The sequence below is a fragment of the Aulonocara stuartgranti genome, assembly GCF_965226115.1.
Source record: "Aulonocara stuartgranti genome assembly, chromosome: 10".
In the NCBI taxonomy this organism is placed as follows: Eukaryota; Metazoa; Chordata; class Actinopteri; order Cichliformes; family Cichlidae; genus Aulonocara; species Aulonocara stuartgranti.
The window spans coordinates 17,874,876-17,897,916 of record NC_138946.1 but is presented as its reverse complement, the minus strand read 5'-3'; the positions used below and the strand labels follow the sequence as shown (position 1 = coordinate 17,897,916).

Here is a 23,041-nt window from a genome sequence, read left to right as displayed (position 1 = left end):
TTTCATTAGACACACGAAGGGATGAATTTAGGCTCTGAACAAAGATGAATGAAATGCGGTAACTGGCTCCTGCCCATGTGAGCACTTTATGGATAAGGAGTGTCTGCGCTCAGAGTCAAGCACGCCGAGCGGGGAAGAAGAGAGAAGCTGTCTGTGTAGCGTCTCATGTGTTTTTAATGAAGTAAGTGAGATGATCTGAGCTTCTGGTAACTTCAAACACTTGCGGCGAGCTGAGAGCTGTATAGGGCATCGCAGCTCAGGTGAAGCAATGTGTTATGCAAGCTAAGGGATTCATTGCTGGATGTGTGTGTGGGCGGTTTGGAACAAAAAGGAGGGAAGAAAAAAAAGTTGGCTGGGAAGAAAGTTTTTGGGGCTCTTGATAACTTAGACACTTTTTATATGTGAACTATGTGAAAAGGAATCTGGATCCACATCAGTAGACGGTTCCTAGGTAGAAGGTGCAGGAGTGTGGGAGTGGAGGTAGAGTGGGGCATCTACCAGGTCGGGGGTTTGATCCCTGTCTAGTCTAGTCTGTGCATCAACGCATCCATAGACAAGATACTGAACCCCGAGCGGCCCCTGAAGCATCCGTGTGAGTGCATGTGCAAATTTTAGACGTTTGCACACACTTACACACCTCTGAAAAAGGACCTTTCACAAATCTGTGTGTGATTGGGTGAATAAAGGGTAGCATAAAGTGCTTTGAGGGCTCAATTAAATTAGAAAAGCACTTTATAAGTACCAGTCCATTTACCATTTACAAGATTTTGAGCTCAGTTAATGAGAATTTGATGAAGTTTGAAAAATTTGAAAAGCAGCCTTGAAGGTTGTGAAAAATGTTGTCTGTTGTTAACTTTTATGTCAAAGAGTGAGCTTCATGCATTACGCTTTCTATTGAAGCCTCAAGCTGTCTATCTCATCAGATTTTTTTTTGTCAGTGTTTAATTTTGTCGTATTAGCGTCATATAATTGATGTGTTTGGATGTCTGTTCAACTGTGTTGAACAAATTGAAAACAAAAGATAGACAGTTTTAATTCCCAGGCTTACCACAAGAAATATAATGGAGAAACATGATACAAAGGCATTTTCTTTGGAGAACAGCTGCCGGCGCACCACCAGCCCAAGAGTTGATGGAGAAATTAATAACTTATAGGCCAAGGCGCTGTCCTCAGCTACAGATGAGTAATTACACATTTTGATAGTTTCCCAGATAAGTCGCCAGAAAAGAAAGTTCAATGTCTCTCTTTAGGTTGTTTTTTTTTATTTTTAACAAAGATACTGACCTTTCTTCACCCTAAGAAATTGCTCTGATAGCTGGCAAGGTTTTCAACAAAACATTTTTATCACCATGATTAGTATTTATGTGTTTTCTGAAACAATAACATGACCTCATACGACTTTGTGCCTGGCTTGCCGTTAGGCCATGTCTCTGATGATTTCATTGGATGGAATACAGAAGGAGATTAAAGTGTGCACTCGCACACTTGTGTATCTCATTGTGTATGTTTAAGTTGCAAGACAGTGTGCCGTTTCCCTTTTACTAACCATGTTTTGGCTACCAGCTGGGTGTTTTGTCTTTGGACTTTTCCTCTTTTTCTTCATCTTTTCTTCATTAGCTGATTCTGTGAGTCTTCTGATATAACACTCTGCGCTTCATCACTTGTTGGGACAAAAGTCTGCCTCGTACACCTCCCTTACAGGGACCAGGTTTAATCCTCAGAAGGTTTAAGATTCATTTTAAAGTTTTAGGCCGAGAATTACGACTGGGTTGAAGAGGGGTTAAAGGTCGGGGTTAGGCATTTAAGGTTAGGATAAGCCTCTAGAGAATTAAAGTAAGTCAATGAAGTGTTCTCACAAGTATGTGTGGGTGTTAGTGATAGACACAGATATATATAAATCAACAATGGAATTTATTTGTTCAGGTTTTCATTTAAACATAATAAAGTGTACAGTGATTGGTAATTATATGGATTTACTTAATAATAACATCCAGAAATAATGAATAAAACATACAAACTATGAATAAAAACTTCCAGTGTAACAATATTTCTGTAACCGAGCACTATGGTTTAGAGCATTATGCAACCAAATGGACTCATTAAGTAGCTGTTGTTACATTTTAATGTCTTCCACATTCAACAATAATTCCTGATGTTTAATTGCTTCCAGTCGCTGTTTTCTTTTCACTGGACAAAATAGATGTTCTTCTCACGTACAGAGCTCAAAATGCAAACCATGAATAAAAAAAAAGGAATGCATGAGCTCCTGTCATGGTATTTTTTTTCATTTCACCTGCAGTGTAATATTGTTTGACATAGTCATGGATAAGGTTCAGCTCGACAGCTTGCCCATATGGGATATTAAACATGCTCTGCTGGTGAGGGGCAGCGAGTGATGTAGGTGGCAGCTGCTGCTTCACTTTATTAAACGTTTCACCACATAATCTTTTTTGTTTGCTTTCTTCCCCCTCTGTCTTTTGTCTTATTTTCATACTGAATTCTCTCTTATGCTGCTCTTTTTTGAAAAAACTTTTCATAAAACCTTTAAAACCTTGAGAAAAAACACACATATTCATCAGAAGAGCTAAGCTCACTGCACGTTCACTTGGCCTTGAAGGTTAAGAGGTGAGCGAAGCAGCTCCGGCTGTGTTTTCACTTGCTCCATGGCTTCACAGATGGTCCACAGGGTACACATTATTTATGTGTGTACATGTCAGTCTGCATTTGTGCGTTCGCTCACACTAACCTTTTTGTTTAGTTTTCTTTAAAGAAATCCTATTCTGAATCAAACTTTTCTTCTGCTGCATCTCTATTTTCTTTTCTTTCTCTGCTCTTTCCATCTGCACGGCGCCGTTCTCTGTCGGCCGGTAAAATCTAGGACGTTTTGTCACTGGGGACCTGGTGTAGTTTGTAACTGCGTGTGTCTGCATTCTGGCTTGACAGCCTCTGTGAGAGTAAATAAACAAATCTTGAGTCATCACACTAGCTTTGAATTGTCATCTTGGTGCTGCAGAGTTCTATGTCTTTTGCAGTCTTTTTTTTTTTGCTTCAGCTGGTATCCCCATTGAAGTAAGAATTTGAGTAGTAATGTGCAAAAATTAAAGCGTAACTTGTCTATTTTTGGAGCAGCATACTAAATTGAAATGGACTCGTAACTTTAGCCAGTAATGACTTCTAGGAATTTAGCACAATTACAGATAAGTAAGTCTAAGTAATGCTCAGAATATGTAGCTAGGCAGTGATTCCCAAGAGCTGTTATTGGTTTTATTCTGCCCCAGCTCATAGAAGAATGTGTGTGTGAGTGTATTTTTGGGATGTGACCTGATACATTGACAACAAAGCAAAATAGAAAGTATATATATGTAGAGCCAGATCCAAATGTTTTAAGATTTGGATACTATTACTATTTGGTAAAGAGAATAAGCAATCATTTTTTGAGTACTGCTATCTCCGATCCACCAGTGTCACCTGTGAATTTTATTAAATTCAATTTTATTTATATCACGCCAAATTGCACTTGATAATGTAAGGTGAAAAGTCTACAATAACACAGAAAAATCGCCAACAACCAGACAATCTCTCGTGTGAATGGAGCTGTTTTCTCTCCTGGCTCAAATGTAGGCTGTGCACTGTGAGACTCAAGAAAGACAAAGTATAAAAGCCAGACTGGGTAGCCTCCTTTTAAACATTCATGTGTTAGCAAAGGGAAATGCAGTCTCCTTGTCTGAAGGTGCTCCTTTCTCTCATTTTGGACTGAAAGCAGACCAAGTGCTACATTGACTCATTAGCCCACCTGGACCAGCGCTAACTGGTTGACATGCTAACTTCAGTAGAAATCTCTGCAGCACTGCACATGTTTGTCATAACTTCGTAGCTGTTAAGTCTTCACATTCTGGCGATAACAATAACTGTGTTTTCATTTTTCAAAATCTATTTTAAAGTTCTTACAGATTGCACCTTTAAATAAGTCATGACATGGTTTTATATCCAAATAAGAGTGTGGAGGCAAATAACTAACTTTCCAAATACCTTTGGATTAGACAGTTTTTTTTCTCTTATATTTACATCCTCAATCAGAAAGCCTATTGTTTGAACTTTTTTCATTTTCTATTTGATTTGGCATGAAAGCCACAAATGAAAACAGATTATGGACTTCATTCTTATTCTCAGTAGGTTCCTGGCACAGACCGCTGTGCTCTCTGTGAACTCACTTCCCCTTGCCCACCCTCTGCAGCCATGCTCATGTCACTCGACATAGGAAAAAGGTGATAAAATCAAACTCCAGAGCAACGTTTTATGGACAAAATTTAAAAAACAAACCAAAACCTTTCATAAAGTTGAGATAAATGTGTAATAAATGAGTCCTTATAAGAGAGTTTGTAATTGAGCTTTTAGCTCTTAGTAACAATTTGATAGGAAGAGAATTAAAAGTCAGAAATTTTATTCAAATTATAATAAGATATGTGAGATGAATTATGACACTATCCACAGGAGACCAACGCCCGACCAGTTTTAGCACGTTCTCTTTCACTTTTTTTACACTATCTGGTTGTGGATGGATTAGGACTGACGTCTAAAGCAGAGGAGTGCCAAGGAACTGGTTCTTATTCCAGCATAATTAATTCAAATGTACTTACTAAGGGCTTACCAGTCTTCACACTGGAATTAGGCTGCGTTTCACTGGTTGTGAGCGCTTTTACAATTACATGCATCCCTTGGGTGATGTACTCCAGTCATATGACACAGTCATGAACTCGCTCTATGAGTAGTAGTATTAATATTGATTGTGTTTTGGTGTAGCACAAACATGTATATTTCAGTGTGTGTGCAACTTTCCAGACAGTGGCCGTCTGGCTGTCTGAGAGCCTGGTGCTGTTATCCTTCAGAATCACTGGGTGGGGGTTGATTCAGTTGTGGAAATGAATTGAAATTGATATTCACCTTTAGTGTAGGTTCTTAAATTGAGGAAAAGTAAAAGCAGAGCCAGGGAATTACACGTAATATGCACAAAGACACACAGACGGCTCACACGCACATGTGCCTACTGCTGGTGACAACTGGGGTTAGAAATAGGACGTCTATATCCAGATATGCATGGCAAGGCAACTCAAGGGGACACAGCAGTCATTGTTTTTGTGCTCCTAAACACACACACGCGCACACATACACACAACCCAAGTGACATGAAAACTGAAGAACAAAGCTTTCCTCCATCCTATACCCCCTGCAAGACTCAGCCCTCCTTCCCTTGTCCCACAAAGCTTTTTTGGCACTGCAGACCGCTGCAGCCTGTTTCACTACAAACTGACCTAACCTTTCATTCTCAGTCATTTAAATGTAACCGTATACTTGCATAGAAAATGCTTTGTCATACTTTTACAAACCAGAGCATTGCCATGTTGGGGTTATCAAGCATGCAGGTCTTGTGCCTGATGATACACTAGATTTTAACAGATGGGGTTTTAAAAATGCAAAAAGATGGTTGTATTCAGTGTTCTGTCTTTGTGGCACATTTTATTGTTGACTTTTGACACAGCATGAAACCTTTTCCTTTTATTCTCTTCTCTTTCTGTCTTTACTGTCAATCACAAAGTTTGGCCAGTGTTCTGAGTGACACGGAAGCAGTTCCAGAAGTGACAAGTATCTATAGGCAAAGCCCTACCCTTTAACCACTGAGAAACCAGCTTAATGCAACCCTTTTGCTGTTCCATCAAAGCACAAGATGGCATAGATATCGGTGATACAGAGCAGCCTGTTTTTACTTGGAACTTTGTGACTTTGAGTCCTGTTTGGCTTGGCTGAGCGTAACTATGGCGTGCCCAGCCAGATCTGCTAAATACATTAGAGGGAACGGACAGAGGGAAGGAGGAGGAGGAGTAGAACATGCAAGGGATTGGGAGATGGCACCGCACGTGGAGAAGCTATTCCTGACAACTGAGTTTCGATAGTATAAACACATTTACACACATCCTCGCGCACATACCGTACTGCTTTAAATGGTCACATATAGAAAACGCTATGGTTTTCTATTATTTGGCTGCAGCGCTTAAGAGCGGAGGCCCATGCATTTGAGGCTTTGAGGGCTGCACACAGCAGAAGGAGATTATGGGGGTGCAATGCCAGATATAATGTGGCTGAGACTGCGTGGAGCCCTAAGGGTCTGCCCTGTCTGTCAATGTGGTCGCACACAGATGATATCACTGCTTGCATGCACATGTCATGCACACATGAAAGCCTGCAGACAGGTTGAATCTTGCTTGTTGTGCTGCTTGAACCCCTTTATGTCTTACTTTTCTGTTTTTTTTTAAGATTAGGAGAAATTCCAAACCTCTTTAAATTGGCCGTGCATAATTCATCATAATTTTAAAGAGAGCCACTAGAGGGAGTGTATCAGGTGATTATCTTTTACTCCGCTGACTCTTTGTTAAAGCCAGAGTACTTTCAATACGAGCTCTATTTTAGCCCCTGCACTCTCCATCCCTCGTCGGCTCGTGTTGTCCAAAGCAAACACAAGTGTATTGCAGCCCATGTCAAAGGTGGAGATGATGTCATGGACAGACTGCTCATTGACAGTGACAGATTGCAGCCATGCGATCAGTTCATCAATATTACCTTTCACTGACACTCAACTGAAGCAGTGAGAGAGAAAAGACGTAAAAAGACTGGAATACACCCTTTCTGACATCATAAGTTCTGCCTGCACAGTCCAGTGGTCTCTAAAGGCAACAGGCCTGCCAAGCCAAAGCAAACTGCAATGAATGTTACTTTTGCTATTGTGTTCCAAATCTGCTTTTTCCACGTCTCTGCTTTGTTCTTTTCATGCTGTTCTCCTTGGTCTGCTCAATGGCTGTGTTATGGTACTGAGTTAATTTCATCAGAGCGACGTCTCAAAAGGCCCAAGCTATGACTCTGAGTTTCCCTCACTGCAGTTAAAAGGCTTTGTTTTATCATCACACCCCTAATTGTCTCCCAGGCCTCTTTCAACTTCTCTCTCTCCTCTCTTTTCGTCTTGTTTCAGACAGACACAAACACTGACAACTACTTTGAAACACAGAGACAACAAAAGAAGGGCTTTGTGTGGAGACATGTGCTCAGCCTGAGCATTGTGTAGGAGTGCAGCAACTGTCCAGAGCAGCCGTCTGTACCAGATGTAGGGGTCAGTCAGAGGGGCCAGTATCAGTGTCCCCTTCCCCAGTCCCCGTGGAGCTATAGCCTTTATTAATCTTTCCTCCTCAGAGGCCTCATAAATGACCGCAGGTCAGAGTCAGTAGAAAGACTGGTAAAGTGGATGATAGCACGAGGATTCATCACATAAAATATTGTTTTATGTTTTATTTGTGTCATATGCATACTTAAAAGTTTTTAAGGAGACTTGTAAATCTAAACTACTAGCAAGAAACTCATTTCCTTCTGATTATTGTATATGAGATAGCAGTCATTCAAAAGGGTAAGTGTATGGTCCTTTTGTGTGTGAGACTATGAATTCTTTAGTTTAATGTATGTGCGAAATCTGCAGCCAGCAGCAGGCTGGCTTTTTCTCTAGAGGTGAAAGACATTCCTAAAGTTAACTGTCCAGATTATACATGCACTATGGGAGTGATTTTTTTTGGTGAATATGGCCATCCAGCAAGGGCCACCGCCCGCCATTGAAAACTTGTCTCTAGTTTGCTACTGGCCTTTTGCCTGCATCGCACATTTATAGTTTTGATAATTTAACAGCAACAGGGGCAGGAATCATTCACATTGCAGAGAGTTTAAACATTAATGTTCAGATCGCCGTAGAATATTGTTAAAGCATCATCTCTCTGGTCTCAAAAGTGTGATGAATGAGTTGTGTCAGGGCTGGACGGTTCTCCTCATTGCAGGATGTTTTGAAGAGTTATATGCTCAATAAATCTTCCCTTATAAATACGAGTGAAACGTGCATAAACAATTGGTCTCATTTTGAAAGTAATCTAAATATTTGTAGACTTCGCCAAGGGGTAAAACGTGCATCTATCTCGTGAGAGTCCAGTTAAACTTGTTCGGTTAAACTTGCCAGAACATTTATGAGCGTATTTCCAGGATTTTATGCTAGTATGCAAAAGTATGTGTCAAAACTGGGTCAGTTTCCATTTGCAGATAATTATTGGTGTTTGTTTTAACTTGCTGGAAGAACCAGATGGTGGTTATGCCGCAGGTTAGCTTAAAACACTGTCAGGTGAGTTTTAGTTTGACTTCGAAAATCTTGTGATTAAGGTTCCTGCTGTCGACATGTCACCATACCGCTTTCTGGCACAAGAGGCTAAGCATAAACAGTTGCTAGCAAGAAGCGTGTGACTCTGCAGGGGTTTGTGGACAGTTGTTCATCATTACTTCCATTGATTTGGCATTAGCATGAGGAGGATACTTTATGGAAGCGTGCATGATTTAAAGTTTGGGGAACCAGAGAGGCTAAGAGGCTAAGCTATAGGCATACTTTCCCAGGCTTTCTGCGTTATTGTAAGCATTTGCTGTTCTGATCTGTGTTATCTATAAAATATTTGACAAACAGATCTTAATTCCCAGTGTGTTATGTTCTGCCCACTTTAAGATATTGTCACAGAGTGGATAAAAGTTGTTATCCTGTGGATAATTATAAGTTATGACTGTCCTCAGTTTGGTCCACCCACTGTGGATCCTGGACAGACTCAGACGTCCATTGTCATGCTCTTTCAGTGCTTCCAGATCCAGCTGGAAACTTCTGTCTAAAATGTTATATATATCTATTTTATGGGGAAAAAGCTGAAATTCATCAGGCAGTGTCTTTAATATCTGTTCTATACCACTATAAATGTGTTAGCACCTTGTCATGCGGGGATTTAAGATACATACTCAGTGAAAATAAAAAAGAGATGAACATTCTCTTTTTGTTTCATGCAAAACAGCGAATTTTCAAGAGGGAATTTTCAATAGCGAATGAAAAGCGCTGTACACTTGCTCAATTCAGGTTTCATAAAATATACCTGCACTTTTAAAAAGTCATATTTTTGTGGCTAATATTGTCTTCCCTCTCTTCTTTTCTTCCAGGAGTTTTAGAACCCAGCCATGCCGATAACAAGTAAAGGGTCAAGAGGGAGGTTTTGGGTCAGTGAACCCTGTGTGCGCTCACGTCTTTGGCATCAGAAGGTCTATTTTTATTTCTGTGTCATCCTTGTTCTGGTCCAGACAACAACTGTTCTCGGTGCACTAGAACTCCAGCTGGATGAAGAGCAACCGGCAGGGACCATTGTTGGGGACATCAGTGCTGGGTTACCGCCTGGTGAAACTGCAAGTCTTTATTTCATCTCGGACCACGAAAGCACAGGTGTCAGCAATGACCTCAATATTGACGAGACCACAGGCATCATTACCACTGCACGCCGTCTGGATCGTGAACAGAGGGACCACTATAGCTTCATTGCTGTTACAATGACCGGGGTCACTATTGAAGTGTCAATCACTGTCAACGACATCAATGACCACGCACCTGTGTTCCCAAAAAAGAGTGCTGTTCTTAAGATCCCTGAGCACACAGCTGTGGGCACAAGGTTTTCTCTGGAGCCAGCGACCGATGCAGACAAGGACCAGCTGACCACCCAAGGCTATGCTATTCGTGAGGGCAATGTAGGCCAGACATTCAAACTTGAGACCAAGAGAGGTGCTAACAAGGTGCTATATCTAGACCTGGTAGTCAATGGACTGCTTGACAGGGAAAAACGCTCATCGTACACCCTGGTAATAGAGGCTTTTGACGGGGGCTCACCTAGGAAGATGGGATCTATGACCCTGGAGGTGACTGTGACTGACATAAATGACCACGCGCCAGTCTTCAATCAAAGCAGATACCACTCTATTATCTCTGAAAGTCTCCCGCAGGGAAGCAGTATCCTTCAGGTTAGTTTTTGTGCTCTAATTTGGTTCTAAAATAATGTTTTTGACTCCACATTCATCAGGATTTTGTTTTTGCTGTCTGTGCAGGTGTTTGCCACAGATGAGGATGAAGGTGATAATGGGTTGGTGCTTTATGAAATCAACCGACGTCAGAGTGACCCTGAATGCTACTTTGTCATTGATGTAAAGTCTGGGGTCATCACTCTGAATAAACCCCTGGACTATGAGCTTAAGAGGGTTCATGAACTGGTGGTCCAGGCCAGGGATAATGCCAGCCACCCTGAGGTAACTGCATTGTGGCCCCTTCATTATAGTGCATTAACAAAGCCGTGCAGTGTGTTTAATAGGTTGTAGCATATCGTATTATATACTTATATTAGATAGAAATTGCTAATGAGCCGCAAAGAGCACGAATCCTATTGATTGATACTGATGGTCCAAATTCATTATTATCTAGACATGGATTCCTCGCTGGTTCCATTCAATTTTGTGGTTCCCAGACGATGAATGTTAGTGACACATTGTGGTTGGTTTCACCTTTTTTAAGACAAATATTGTATGGCATTGCTATCTAGTCTGTTTCAGGATTTGTGATCCCCTGAGTTTCCTCTATCACCATCATCATGTCACAGTCTGGCGAGGGCAGACTGTATGAATTGAGAAAAGGACCCAAAACGCAGACTCCAAGGAACAGGGAACAGAACTTGAAATGTTAACAAAGGCGAGCCGTTTAATATGGCTGGTAGAAAAGGTACAAACAAAGGGCAAGGCAAACTGAAGCAAAATTAACACAAACCTAAACTGGGAAATCTAAACAAACAATAAGAAAAACCTAGACAAGAAACTTGGAAGCATGGCATAGGAAACATGGCGTGGACAACAGACGACCTGACAATCACACACTGAAAACAGAGGACTTAAATACACAGGAGGTGATTAGGGGAAACAGCTGACTAGGATAAACATAATGATGCACAGGCAAGAGTAAAACTAACCGCATGAGCACAGAACACAAGACCCCTTTTCAAAATAAAACAGGAAACATGCAGACGTAGACACGACAACCAGAACTTGACAACGTAAGACACAGACATGAAACGCATGAAGAGCAGGGGAGATTTAACATGGTCGGAAACGGAGGGGGAAATAATAAGAACTAGAAACACTTAGGCATAATAATACAAACTTGATAACATAAGACACGCAGCATGAAACACGAAGGGTGAGGGGAAGCTTAAATACAGGGGAAGAAAACACAAGGAGTCTAATAACCAAATGAACTTACATAACCTAATGAACAAAATAAACTCAAACTTAAAACACTGGGTCAAAAGACCCAGGACCATGACACATCAGGTCAAAGCTAATTTGTTTTTCCATCACTTTGGTTTAGAAGAGTGACTGTAGGCCTAGTAGCACCTCTAGTATGAAGAACAACTTTATTGCTTGACCAACACATTTCAGTCTGTAGCCTTCATCAGTGTCAACACGTGGTGACATGATGAAGTGTTGCTGGAGCTTGTTTTCCTGACCACTAACATGTTTAGCCTAAATTAGTCTTAAATAGTCGATTTAAGCATACCAACAGTACAAACTAATATAATGAATGTGAAGAACTTGTGCTGCGCTGATGAATTCCCAGTAGAAGAATTATCTAAATCCTATAACTTGTTTTCACAGGTGACCAATGCATTTGTGACTATTCATGTCCGTGACTACAATGATAATCAGCCTACTATGACCATCATCTTCCTCAGTGAGGATGGTTCTCCAAGAATCTCAGAAGGAGCCCAGCCTGGCCAATATGTAGCTCGGATATCTGTCACCGACCCAGATTATGGAGAGTACGCCAACGTCAATGTGTCTCTTGAGGGTGGTGATGGGAAGTTTGCTCTTACAACCAAGGACAGTATCATTTACCTTATATATGTTGACCAGGTCTTGGACAGAGAAGAGCGGGATTCGTATGACCTGAGGGTGATGGCCACAGATTCTGGCACACCCCCGCTCAGAGCAGAGTCCTCTTTCACCATCCAGGTGACTGATGTCAATGACAACCCCCCTCTGTTTGACCAGCAGGCGTACAGACAAACCATTCCTGAGGTTGTGTATCCTGGATCCTTTGTTCTTCAGGTTACTGCCAGGGACAAGGACCAGGGCCCCAATGGGGATGTGCGATATAGCCTGCTAAAGGGCAAAAACTCTCACTCTGATTGGTTTTCGATCGATCCAGTTACTGGGATCATTACCACAGCAACTGCTCTGGATTTTGAATCAGAGCCAGCGCCTAGTGTGACTGTGGTTGCGATGGATAGCGGACGCCCGCCGCTGTCATCGACAGCGAAAGTGGACATTGTGCTGCAGGATGTTAATGACAACACGCCGGTGTTCTCCAGCAACTTCTACAATACCTCCATCAAGGAAAACACCCCAGCGGGGACTTGCTTCTTAGAGGTAGGAGAAACCCTGACAGAGAAAGTTTTCTCTTCAGCCTTTTGCTTCTCCTTCTAACTTATAAATCTTTTATCTATTTTTCTCTCTACTTGTCTTCATTTTGTAGAGGAACTGACATTTTTAATTCTTTGAGAGCTCTATCTTGCAGTGTGTTGAACACAAAACTATTGTCCTACTTACGCAGCCAAAACCTAGTATTCACTGTCTTCCCAGTCCTCTCATCTCTTTATTCCCTCTCTCTTTCCACAAACACACTCCCCGTAAAACCCACTATGATTACTCCCCTGGCAAAGGCCTGATTTATACATCAATATAAAGTGGTCTGGAAATCAAAGTCACGTCTGAAGTGAAAAGCAGTCTCAAAGTCCTGCTTCACAATGGATGGGGCACTTGGAAGCACTGACACATTGTGATGTGATTCATAAAGTCTGGGATATTCAATGATCTCATTTAAAGGGAAACTATATCTAACAGAAAGAAGAAAAAGAAAAGCAGGGAGGGAGTCTTTACCTGAATTCCTGAAGCTCCTTTGAGGAGATTTACTCTCTTCTGGTGTGTCCTCTCTCTCACCTCGTAGGATTGCCATGGTAACTTAGCCAGAAATGTGGGGTGAGCCCTTGGTATCGGTGCAGTACCTCGCTTCGGCTTAACTGTCTTGTTTTCGTCACGATTTCAGCAGCTTTCATATATGAGGCGGACCTCGCCTGATTAAAAAGGAGCGCTAGATTGTCTTCCAGAAAGGTCTTAACATGGCATCGTGCACAGATCAGACCAGCAGATTTTACAAGCCAGTTTTAAACGCTTTGACATGAGGCAGAACCCCCCCCACCCCACCCCTTTTTCAAAAATTTTAAGATAGCTCACTGCTGGGCCTAAAACACCACTGAGATTCTAATAAAAGGCTCTGGTGCCGTATTAAAACCAGAAAGACTAGTAGAGTTTCATGTTCTTGTAGGTTCACTTACCATGCATTGGAAAAGCTGGCATATGGGCTGGCTCCTTTGGGAAGACATGAGACGTGACGAAATGTAATGAGGACTATAAGATGTAAATGAAGTAAAACAGCAGAGGAGAGAGGGATTGATATGTAGAAAGAACAAGAAATGCACAGATGGAACCTTTAAATGTTTTCACAGTCAGATCCAGGCGGTGATTTTGTCTGAACCCTGTACTTTGTCCTCAGTTAGCTTGCCCTTTTGCATTATTACATCCCTTAACCAACTAAATGAACCCTCTAGACCCTCATTCCAGTTGTTGCAACAGTTGTAATCAACTGTTACTGATTTTTTTCTTTCTAATCCTAGCCGGCAGTTATTCTGGCACTAGGTGCAGGCTAATCCCATGCCAGACATCACGGGTAGTTTTCCAGTGTGCCAGAGAGATTGAATTTAGTCATTCCGGCACGTTCCTCAATGCTTGCTTCATCTGTGCCGAGAAACTCCAGGCGAGAGTCTCCCCACAAGAGCTGCAGTTTTTCAGTATAATGGCAGCTGGTGTTAACTTTTTTCTTGGCCAGTGCAACATGGACACACAAGCGCACGAAATAATCTGAGACCTGACATCATAGCTTAATGAATCCTGTTCCAGATTTGTTTTGAACTGATCATTTAATTATTGTGATTTACTAGCATCATTTTTTTTTACACTGTCAGCTAGTGGGAAAGTCGAGATTTGGGTCAGCTGGCCTGCTTGGATTCAGTTTACATATTTTCTTGCGGTGTTATTTGGCACAGATTAGCCGTTTGTGAGATTTGTCACGGTCCGCACAGTCAAGACAATGGCAGAATTGTACAAATATTTACAATATTTAGCAATCACTGTTTGGAGTTTGGAATTACTACGCTGGCCTGGCTGGCTAAGTTTGGATTTCGGACACTTAAAAATGGGGGGAAATCAACTAATGTTTAATATCTAAACAAGGAAATGTGTTATCAGGAGACATGTATGAAGAACGTTCTATATGCTGCTTTTCTTCCAGTCTTTCCTGAGTCCCACAATTTGCTTTTTGTTTTGTCATATCTTTATTTTCATTGTCATTTGTTTTCTCCCAGTTTTTCCCTTGTTTCTGTCTCGTTACATCTTTCTCCATAGGTTGATTTTGCTTTCGCTCACTCTTCACCTACACATACACACATATAGTACATGCAGTGTGTAGGAAGCTTCTTATCAGTTTGGCCACTCTAGTAATCTGTAATGTGCTGCACTGTTTATATGGCCACGACACAAAGGGGTTATTTATTTCTCAGTTTCCTCGCTTTCCTTTTCTTCCGCTTCCTTAAAGTATTTCCCAGGCTGGTGAGGTTAAAAAGTGGCTGTGTGTGTTTGTGTGTGTGCGAGTGTGTAGCATACACATTCGCCGGAATCGGGTTCACAACCTGAGAAGGTAAAGGTCATGAGAACATTGGAGATTGTAACTGGTGGTGAAAAGCAAGCAAAGTTAGTCCTTAAAAACTAAAAATTTGCATGTGAAGGTCGCTGAAATCATCTGATCTCATGTCATCATTCTTTCTGAATGACTGCTACTTCTACTGAGTGCATATGATTACTTTCAGATTTCTTACTCGTTTAAAATTTGTGTTTTTCAGAGTTAAAGCATTTTTCCCATCTGTGTGGGTTGTTCCTTGCAGAGCCTCTGTCAAATCCAATGACATGCTGAGTTCCAGCATAACCTGACTGCTGGAAAGGCACTGTTAATCTCACAAGCAGTAGCACGCACACTCTGGTCGTAGCTCCAAAACAGCCTCAACTGACATCAGCGAATTGATGCTTTGCTTTGATTAAAGAATAAAGCAAATCAAGTCCAAATTAAATAAAAGTGAAATGATGATTTCAAAACAAAAAGATAAATTAGCTTCGATAGTTAAAAACAAAACAACAAAGCGGAAAGCACAAGTTTTTTTTGTGCGTGTATATACGAGTATGCGCATGTCCGTATGTCATCCAGTATGTCTGTGTATGTGTATGTGACCTCATTTTCAGCAGGTGATCTCCCCTGTGATGTTCAGCATGTGGTTTCCTGGTCAGGGCTGTTGAAAAACACTCATCCAGACAGACACAGATGTGCTCTTCTGGGAAATGTACTATATGAAGAGATGGGAAATGGCTTGTTGGCATTGCTCTACAAAAGCAGTGAAGCGCTCTAGTACCACAGCCCAAATACACAAATCTGCTTAGTAAACTCGAGTTATAAAATTAGAGCTGCTGGCTTCAGGCAACTGAGAACATGATGATTTTATGACAGTCTCACTAATCCAAAACGCTGTCACTCCTAAGTGGACACTTTTTGTTAGGCTTAGACACCAAAATATTCTGAAGTTCATTCAGACCACTTTGAGGTGCATACAGTACAGTACAATATAAAACATTTCCTGTTTCCACTTTGAGGCGCTCTAAAAGTTTCTTACTACTATGTGTTTGACGCACGACTCTCATCAAACCTGTTAAGTTTTGTGCAGACTGGACAATATATCTTTGAATTACAGCAATTGCGTGCTTCATGACAAAGCATCGAAATTTAACACGCTGGTAGGGTAACGCCCTGTGATGAAAACTTAGTTTACAAAATAATGTAACACCAACTCCTTAAGGCTTTCCCGAATAAATTTTAGATGTCTCAGGTCAGTCAGGTGGATCCAGTACCCCAAACTGTTAAAAATGTAATTTGAATGTTGCCACCATATGACTCTGTGACTGTCGTTTAATATTGCCCTATCACGCTTGAGAAGTTTGGGTCATTGTTTGAGGCATAGTTGTGCGGTAGTTGCACCATCACCTGAGACCAAGAAGTTCTTGAGTTCAAATCCATCAGCTGGCAGGAGTCTTTTTTCTGTGCTGTCACAGCAACTCACACAAGCACATATGGGCATGCCTTTGAAGGTAACCGAAACTAAGTGAAAAACATATAGGTGGGGGAGGTTTCTTTTAACAGGTGGAGTTAGTCTTTCTGAACCTACCAGAAAACCACTTAAGCAAACACAGTGTGTCTATCTGTCAGAGCAATCAGCCCTTTTGTTGTGAAGTCCAAAGTCAGAGATCCCACAGCTAAATTCTATTCAGCCTCTATAAGGAACGCTTACACACATCCACACTGAGACTAATCACATTTGATAAACCAATAGCAATAGCTCCAGAGATACATTGTGACTCACTGAAGGCAGGAAGGTATTCAGCATAAGCTTCCTGTAACACCAAACCAGTCTCCCAGTCTCCTGCTGGTGTTGCGCTGAATCTAACCCCCATGGAAACCAGAGCCAGAACAAACCACAGCTTCCACTTGGAGCCCATTCCCCTTTTCCAGCCCAGTCTCAAAACACACTATAGTTTTTTATTTAGCTTGAAAAAGTGTGAGGAAGATGAAATTTATTGTCCGCTTGACGTCTTCCCTCACTCTTGCTCTTGCACAGCAGTAGCTGGTCTTTAATAAGGCCCGCGCCTGTTGAAACTCTCGCCCGTGACTTGGGCGTTTTGATTAATCTGTCAGTGTGATGAATTTACTTGGATCAATAGCTGAATGGAAAAAGAGAAGAGTTTTCAGCGCTCGCTGTCATCACATGCCACAATTTGCATTTAACAGGTGATAGTCGACAACAAATGCAGGGTTTTGCACAAAGACGCGAGCGAGACTGAAAAGTTGGTGAATCGTTTCATGCTGTTAACAGCTGGCCCCTCTTCTCATATGCTTTTTGTCTGGTACAGTATTTCTGCCTCTTTTGGCCTCTCTCTCTCCGAGTCACACGTCTCTCAGCTGCCGGCGTTGTTGACAGGATGTGTGTGACGAGGGATCAGGATGGTGTGTCTGCTATGTGAACTATTCTCATAACATCCATCAACACTCACTCGGAATTCGTCACCTGTTTGCTACTGGAGGCTCAGATACCATGAAGAAAATCCATTTTGGTTTTCGACTTGTGCCTGTAAACTGTTGGCATAAAGAGGTGGGCTTTACTTCTTAAAATTATTGTAGTAATAACTTTCTAAGGTCTGAACTCAGGGGAGGTTCTCTGGTTTTATAAATGTTATATGCTACCCCCAAGGGTTTCTTTTGTTGGACACCTTTTTGCAGAATATATTAGATTGATTACTGCCACAGTGTGTCTTTTGTCCCCTCTCCTTCCCCTCATCCCTAATCAGTCATCAGTGCTTGCTCATAGGGGGCCATCTGATTGTTGGGGTTGTCTTTAAATTAAAATGTAAAGCATCTAGTTGTTGTGATTTAAAAGATCAGCCCTACGACTGTGGGTGTTGCTTGCTTTATAGCCCAAAAATGAGAATTTATTTCTATGAAAAAACATGGAATAGATGTCATTTGAAATTTGATGCTACTCAATCATATTCTTTGTTGGATCAGTTTGTGATTTGATGTTTTGAATTTTCATACAGTGGTATCACTGGGTCAAGCTTTCATATTGCCAGGACGCTGGTTTTTGACCACATGCATACAAATCTAATGACCTGAACACCAACCTTAGCTGTAATAGCATAATAATTAAACAATATGTCAAACTAGAATGGTGATCATGTTATAAATGAATTTATTGTGTAGTACTGTTGTGTCCCCTTAGAGCCTCTGGGTGAGTTAAAAGAGCTGATTATGGTTCTGACACTCTTAGATGCTGTTTTTTGCCAAAAAAATTTAAATCACACTTTGATTGTTTAGTTTAAAATACACTGTGGTGGTGTACAGAGGCAAGATTTGTGTCAAATTGTGTCATAATCCAAGAGTTCTGGTTTTATTTAGCTGGTGTTATTTCTGCAGACGTTTTTTGTAGCGACTGTTTCTCGAATGGAGAGTAGATCTAATGTGATTCTATGTGATTTTATTATATTAAGCATAAGCAAGTGTCTGCTGTAGTGAGATCTAGCTTCCACCAACTGCACCTTATCTCTAAGGCTAGGCATTATGTTCCGCATGAGGACCTGGAGCGGCTTATTCACGCTTTTGTGACCTCCAGGTTGGATTATTGTAACTCCTTGTACTATGGTCTTCCCTCTTCTCTTCTTCTTAGATTGCAAACTGTCCAAAATGCAGCAGCCCGCCTTTTGACTGGTACCAGGAAATTTTGCCATATTACTCCTGTCCTAGCTAGCCTGCATTGGCTGCCCATAAAGTACCGTATTCAATTTAAAATATTACTCCTTACTTTCAAAACTATTAATAAATTAGCGCCAAGTTATCTTAGTGAACTTCTCAAACCACATACTCCTGCTAGAACACTCAGATCTGCCACTCAACTACTTCTGACCCAACCCAGATCTCGACTGAAGTCCCGGGGTGACCGTGCGTTTGCTCTGGCTGCCCCGGTACTGTGGAATGCCCTTCCTCTCGACCTCCGCGCATCTGATTCCATTGCACTGTTCAAATCACGATTAAAAACCCACTTATTCAATCTTGCCTTTCCCTCTAGTTAATATGTCTTTTATGATTTTATATCATGCACTTTTATGCTCATTTAAATTCTTGTTTGCTCTGTACCTGTTGCTTCGTATCAGTGACAGTTATCTGCTTGCGTATTTAGTACTTGCTTTGGTCCTATTTCTATTTTTATTATCCTCCTCCTATTCTCTATCTTACTTGTTAAGCACCTTGGCATACCCTTGGTTTTTAAGTGTGCTTTATAAATAAAGTTTATTATTATATTACCCAAAACGATATTCTTTCCTTTTACCCGGCATTAGTGATATTTCTGATTCAGATGTATAAAGGAAATGTAACTAAGCAGGATGCTGCTGTTGAAAGCATCTGTGTATTTTATATACCTTTCAGCAACTCGGTGAGGCATTTTTAATGAATCCTGACCACATTGTGTCCAAAAGGAGATTTCAAGATATGTGTGCAAGTTGGTAGTGCTGTGGTAATGAAGGAAATGTCTCCAGCAGTTCCAGCAGGGTGTGATTTGGATGTCAGGAAGTGGAGCTGAGCTTTGATGGGATATGGTCCAATTTAACCTTTTCAATGCATAGATGCATTGGACTACATGCAGAAGCAAATCTGTGAGCTGTGAGGGTTTTTTAAGGCCCTATTTTCAGTTAACTGAGCAGGCAGCATTTTTAAGTCCATCATAAATTTGGTCCTATACATGGATAAGTGCTGTTCTTCTTCTTCCTCCTCTTGCATTTACAGGTGAGAGGCCTCACAGTGCATATATGCTGCTCCTGGGATTTGATATGGACAACCCTAAGCCTCCTAAGAACTTCAGGAGCTGTTTATATAAAACACTCTTGCTGTTATATAGAGGAAGTGGAAGTGATGCATATAACAAGACTTGCACTATATAACCTAACAATGTAAACCCTGCCCATTTAAAGTGGTTCTCTATTTGATGGTGGCACAGCTTCAGAGCCTCAGATTTTCCTCTGATCTCGACAGTATCTCTTTCTGCTAGAATATTTTCGGTTGTAATCAGATTGAAAATGTTGAAATCTTATCAGAACGCTTTCATTTTTCTCTCTCTTTTTGTTTTTATGCAAGCATTAGTTTGATTCCATATCACAAGTTGTTGGCATATGCTGTGTTGTAAACCTATCAGAGTATTCATTCATGTGTGATCTCACTGGCCAGTGCCTCTGTGGAGGGGATGGCCTCACGCCTCATTAAGCCCAATGCTCTGTACCATATGGCAGTGAGGGCTTTTCTTCTTTCACCCCTTTTTTCTGTCTCTCTCCAATCTGACTGCTTTCTCTTTCTTGCATTCATCTCATCTGGTAGTGACTACTTCCTTTCACTTTTCTTTTCTGGCGTGGATACACTGGATCTAACCAAAAGGTGTTTTCACACAAACACGCACATCTTGCTGCCATGAACTGTTCTAGAGGTTACCCGAAAGAGGAGCATGCAAGAATGTGAATTCCTGAATTAGCCATCTGGGAGTTAAAACAGTCTTTAACCTGTCAGCTTCTCAGTCTAAGTTCAGTCTGAAGTCCAGTTTTGCTCATGTGAGAACAGCTCAGGTATATCTCTGGTGACTTCACAGTTAGTGAGTGGATGTCATGTGTACTGTCTCCTGCATGCTCTATCTTGGTCTCGGCCTAAATCAGCAAGGGTATTTTCCAGGGAAACGAGAACGAGATTAAAGCAGACTATCGATTGCTGTGTGCTACGTGTGAGAAAGGGCAGCTTCTCTCACACTGTCAGCTGGTTGTTATGATGTTTTCCAATGTTTCAAATATTTCAACAATACTTGACTCGTCTTTCAAATGACAGAGGGGTTCTTGAACATATACCATTTTATCGTCTCTGCAATGGATGAAGGGGTATACATGACACAATGGTAAAATGTGAAGCTTATCTTTAGTGCAGAGGGTTTCTATCAGCAGTCTGAAACAGACAAGGTAGAGGCATTCAGCTTTAGCAAGAAAACAGTCGAGATAGCTCCCGTCGTCTGGTGAACAGGCCGATATCAAACATCTGCAGGCACTGGATCCTCCATACAGAACACAGAGAAAACTGCAGCCACACTCACACTCAGATGCACGATTTCTTTATCTCTCTTAGGACTATCTCCTTATTCCAGTTCTCCTGGGCAGCTCGTGCTTTGTGTTTCCTTTGTGCAATATTTTTTGTCCATACTTTGTCTCTGAGCATCCATTTTGTTGCTGTCACATCTGTTATTGGTTGAATCTGCCTTTTCTCTACCCGACAGTGGAGTTTGAGAGGGAAAGGGAAAAAACCCAGCCACACACATATACAAAGTGACAGAAAAGGGCACAAACGCACGTGAGCAGCAGGTTCATTAGGTCACACTAATCTAATTTCATGACACACTGAGTAGAGTTGGTGTAAATTAGCATGCTTCCTGTGTATCTTTATGTCATATTTGCTTTGGGAGGGGGTTCTGCAGTTTGGAACAGCAGGTGGTCAATAAGTTAGGGGAGAAGGGCAGTATGAGTGCTTGTTTCCCAGTATATCAGTTTCTGTCGGCTTTACAGAGGGATAGATTTTAGATTGAAGTCCCAGTTGGGTGTGACCATGATTTTTCTCTCTGAGGGCTTTGTTTGTGTCATATATGGATGATTTAATTTGTGTAATCCAGTTTGCCTTGTTGTCTTTTTCGCATTAGTTGGGCAGTTTGTTGTCTGCGTATATGTTATAGTGTACATATGTAGATATTTGTTGTCCTCTTCTACTTCCTTCTCACCTCAGGAGCTCAAATATGGAGAGATGCTCAGAGTAGCAGAGAGGGGGAATATTAGTATTCCAGATATAGTGCTTTGAAAAACCAACATTACACAACGTGGCTGGTTTTGCTTAGTCTATGTGATAGCACGGAAATCTCACTCATCAGTAAAATGGGTTTTATATCCAGCATGGTCCACATCACGTCTGTCATGCATGCACCTTATATCGTCTTTTCATCCGATTTCAGTTTTTATAAGGATGGCTCTCACCATGAGATGACTATTAAAGGTTTGAGCGGCATCAAAAAGAGTGGGAAAAAGTTTCCACTCCCCTATAGTGGAATCTTTTACAGGAGATCTTTTACTATTTCTCACCTGCCCACACTAACCTCCGTTACTGGCTTTTTCTTCCTCTTTTTCAACTCCTGTCTGGTGTTCCTGAACTATACAGAAATGAGGTACTTTATATGCACATACTCTGTGCTGCTTTTGTATAGCTGTAATTAGATAAAGAGCTAATAATTATTTTTTAAGTGAAAAATGCATGTGCAAAAAAAAAAGAAAAAAGAAAAGGAGCATATGATGAAACCATAAAGCATGGGCTCTAAGGATAGAAACCACAGTGAGTGGAAGAGTTATTTCCACTGTCAGCCTCTGTACATGTGAACATGCATAGTGTTTGTGGTTGCTGGCTGCGGTCTGTCAGACAGGGCTGGAAGCACTACACGAGTGGAAATAGCTTTACTGTTTGTATGGGCAACTGCTGTGATCTGTTTGGATTAACTGTGCAAATCTTCAATTGCGAGCGTGAATGGACAGGAATGAGTGAAAGAGTGATGACGACTAATGGTTCAATGAGGAATGATCAGAAAGGTTGGAAGAGAAAATCAGTAAACACGAGGAAATTTGATTTATGGAGTTTGATGATTAATTTTCCTCCATCAGCAGAAGACGTCCCATCTTCAGAGTTCAGAGTTGGTGATGTTTTTCTGCACTGCAGCCTAGTGCACTCTGTGAACCTGTCAATGTAGGACAAGCAGAACCTCAATTCAAATCGCAGCCTTAAGATGAGGAATAATGTTCCCTATCGTTTTTCCTTTTAAATGAAAAAAGTACTGAGGCATGAATTAAACTGTTTCAAAGGCAACAGTGTGCTTATGGCAGACTTTAATGTCCCCTCTCTAAATGTATCCCTCATGGATGGTGGTCTTATAGTTTTAGACCAAATCAGTGTTGTTGTGAATAAGCCCTCGATGGAGTATTAAAAAAAAAAGCTTCAAATATCAACATTTACAAAATATCTTTAACCCCCACAAGACTTCTGAGCTCTTGTTTGGGATGTTTCTCCTAGCTATTTGTGATTAGTTGGGACTGATAAGTATATATATGTACACTAAGCTTCCTCTTTGAACTTTGTTACTTAGTTATTACATACTTTTAACAAATATAAAACATACGTGCAGATATAAACTCACTGTGCCATATGTATGGGTTTATTGTACAGCATAACTACGGTGCAAACTAACGAACTGCAAACTAAAGACAGCAACAGCAAATAGAAAAAAGTACAACAGAAGTGAAA

General features: G+C 41.1%; 1 protein-coding gene across 1 annotated transcript in view; it reads left to right on the top strand.

Moving 5' to 3' along the window:
• The window catches only part of dchs1b (dachsous cadherin-related 1b), an 87,095-nt gene that overhangs the window by 4,601 nt on the left and 59,453 nt on the right, over positions 1-23,041 (top strand). Inside the window, exons 2-4 of the mRNA XM_082549471.1 lie at positions 9,049-9,894; positions 9,979-10,176; positions 11,572-12,345. Of these exons, the coding sequence (XP_082405597.1) occupies positions 9,067-9,894; positions 9,979-10,176; positions 11,572-12,345 (1,800 nt within the window). The 5' untranslated portion in view covers positions 9,049-9,066. The remainder of the gene's footprint in view (positions 1-9,048; positions 9,895-9,978; positions 10,177-11,571; positions 12,346-23,041) is intronic.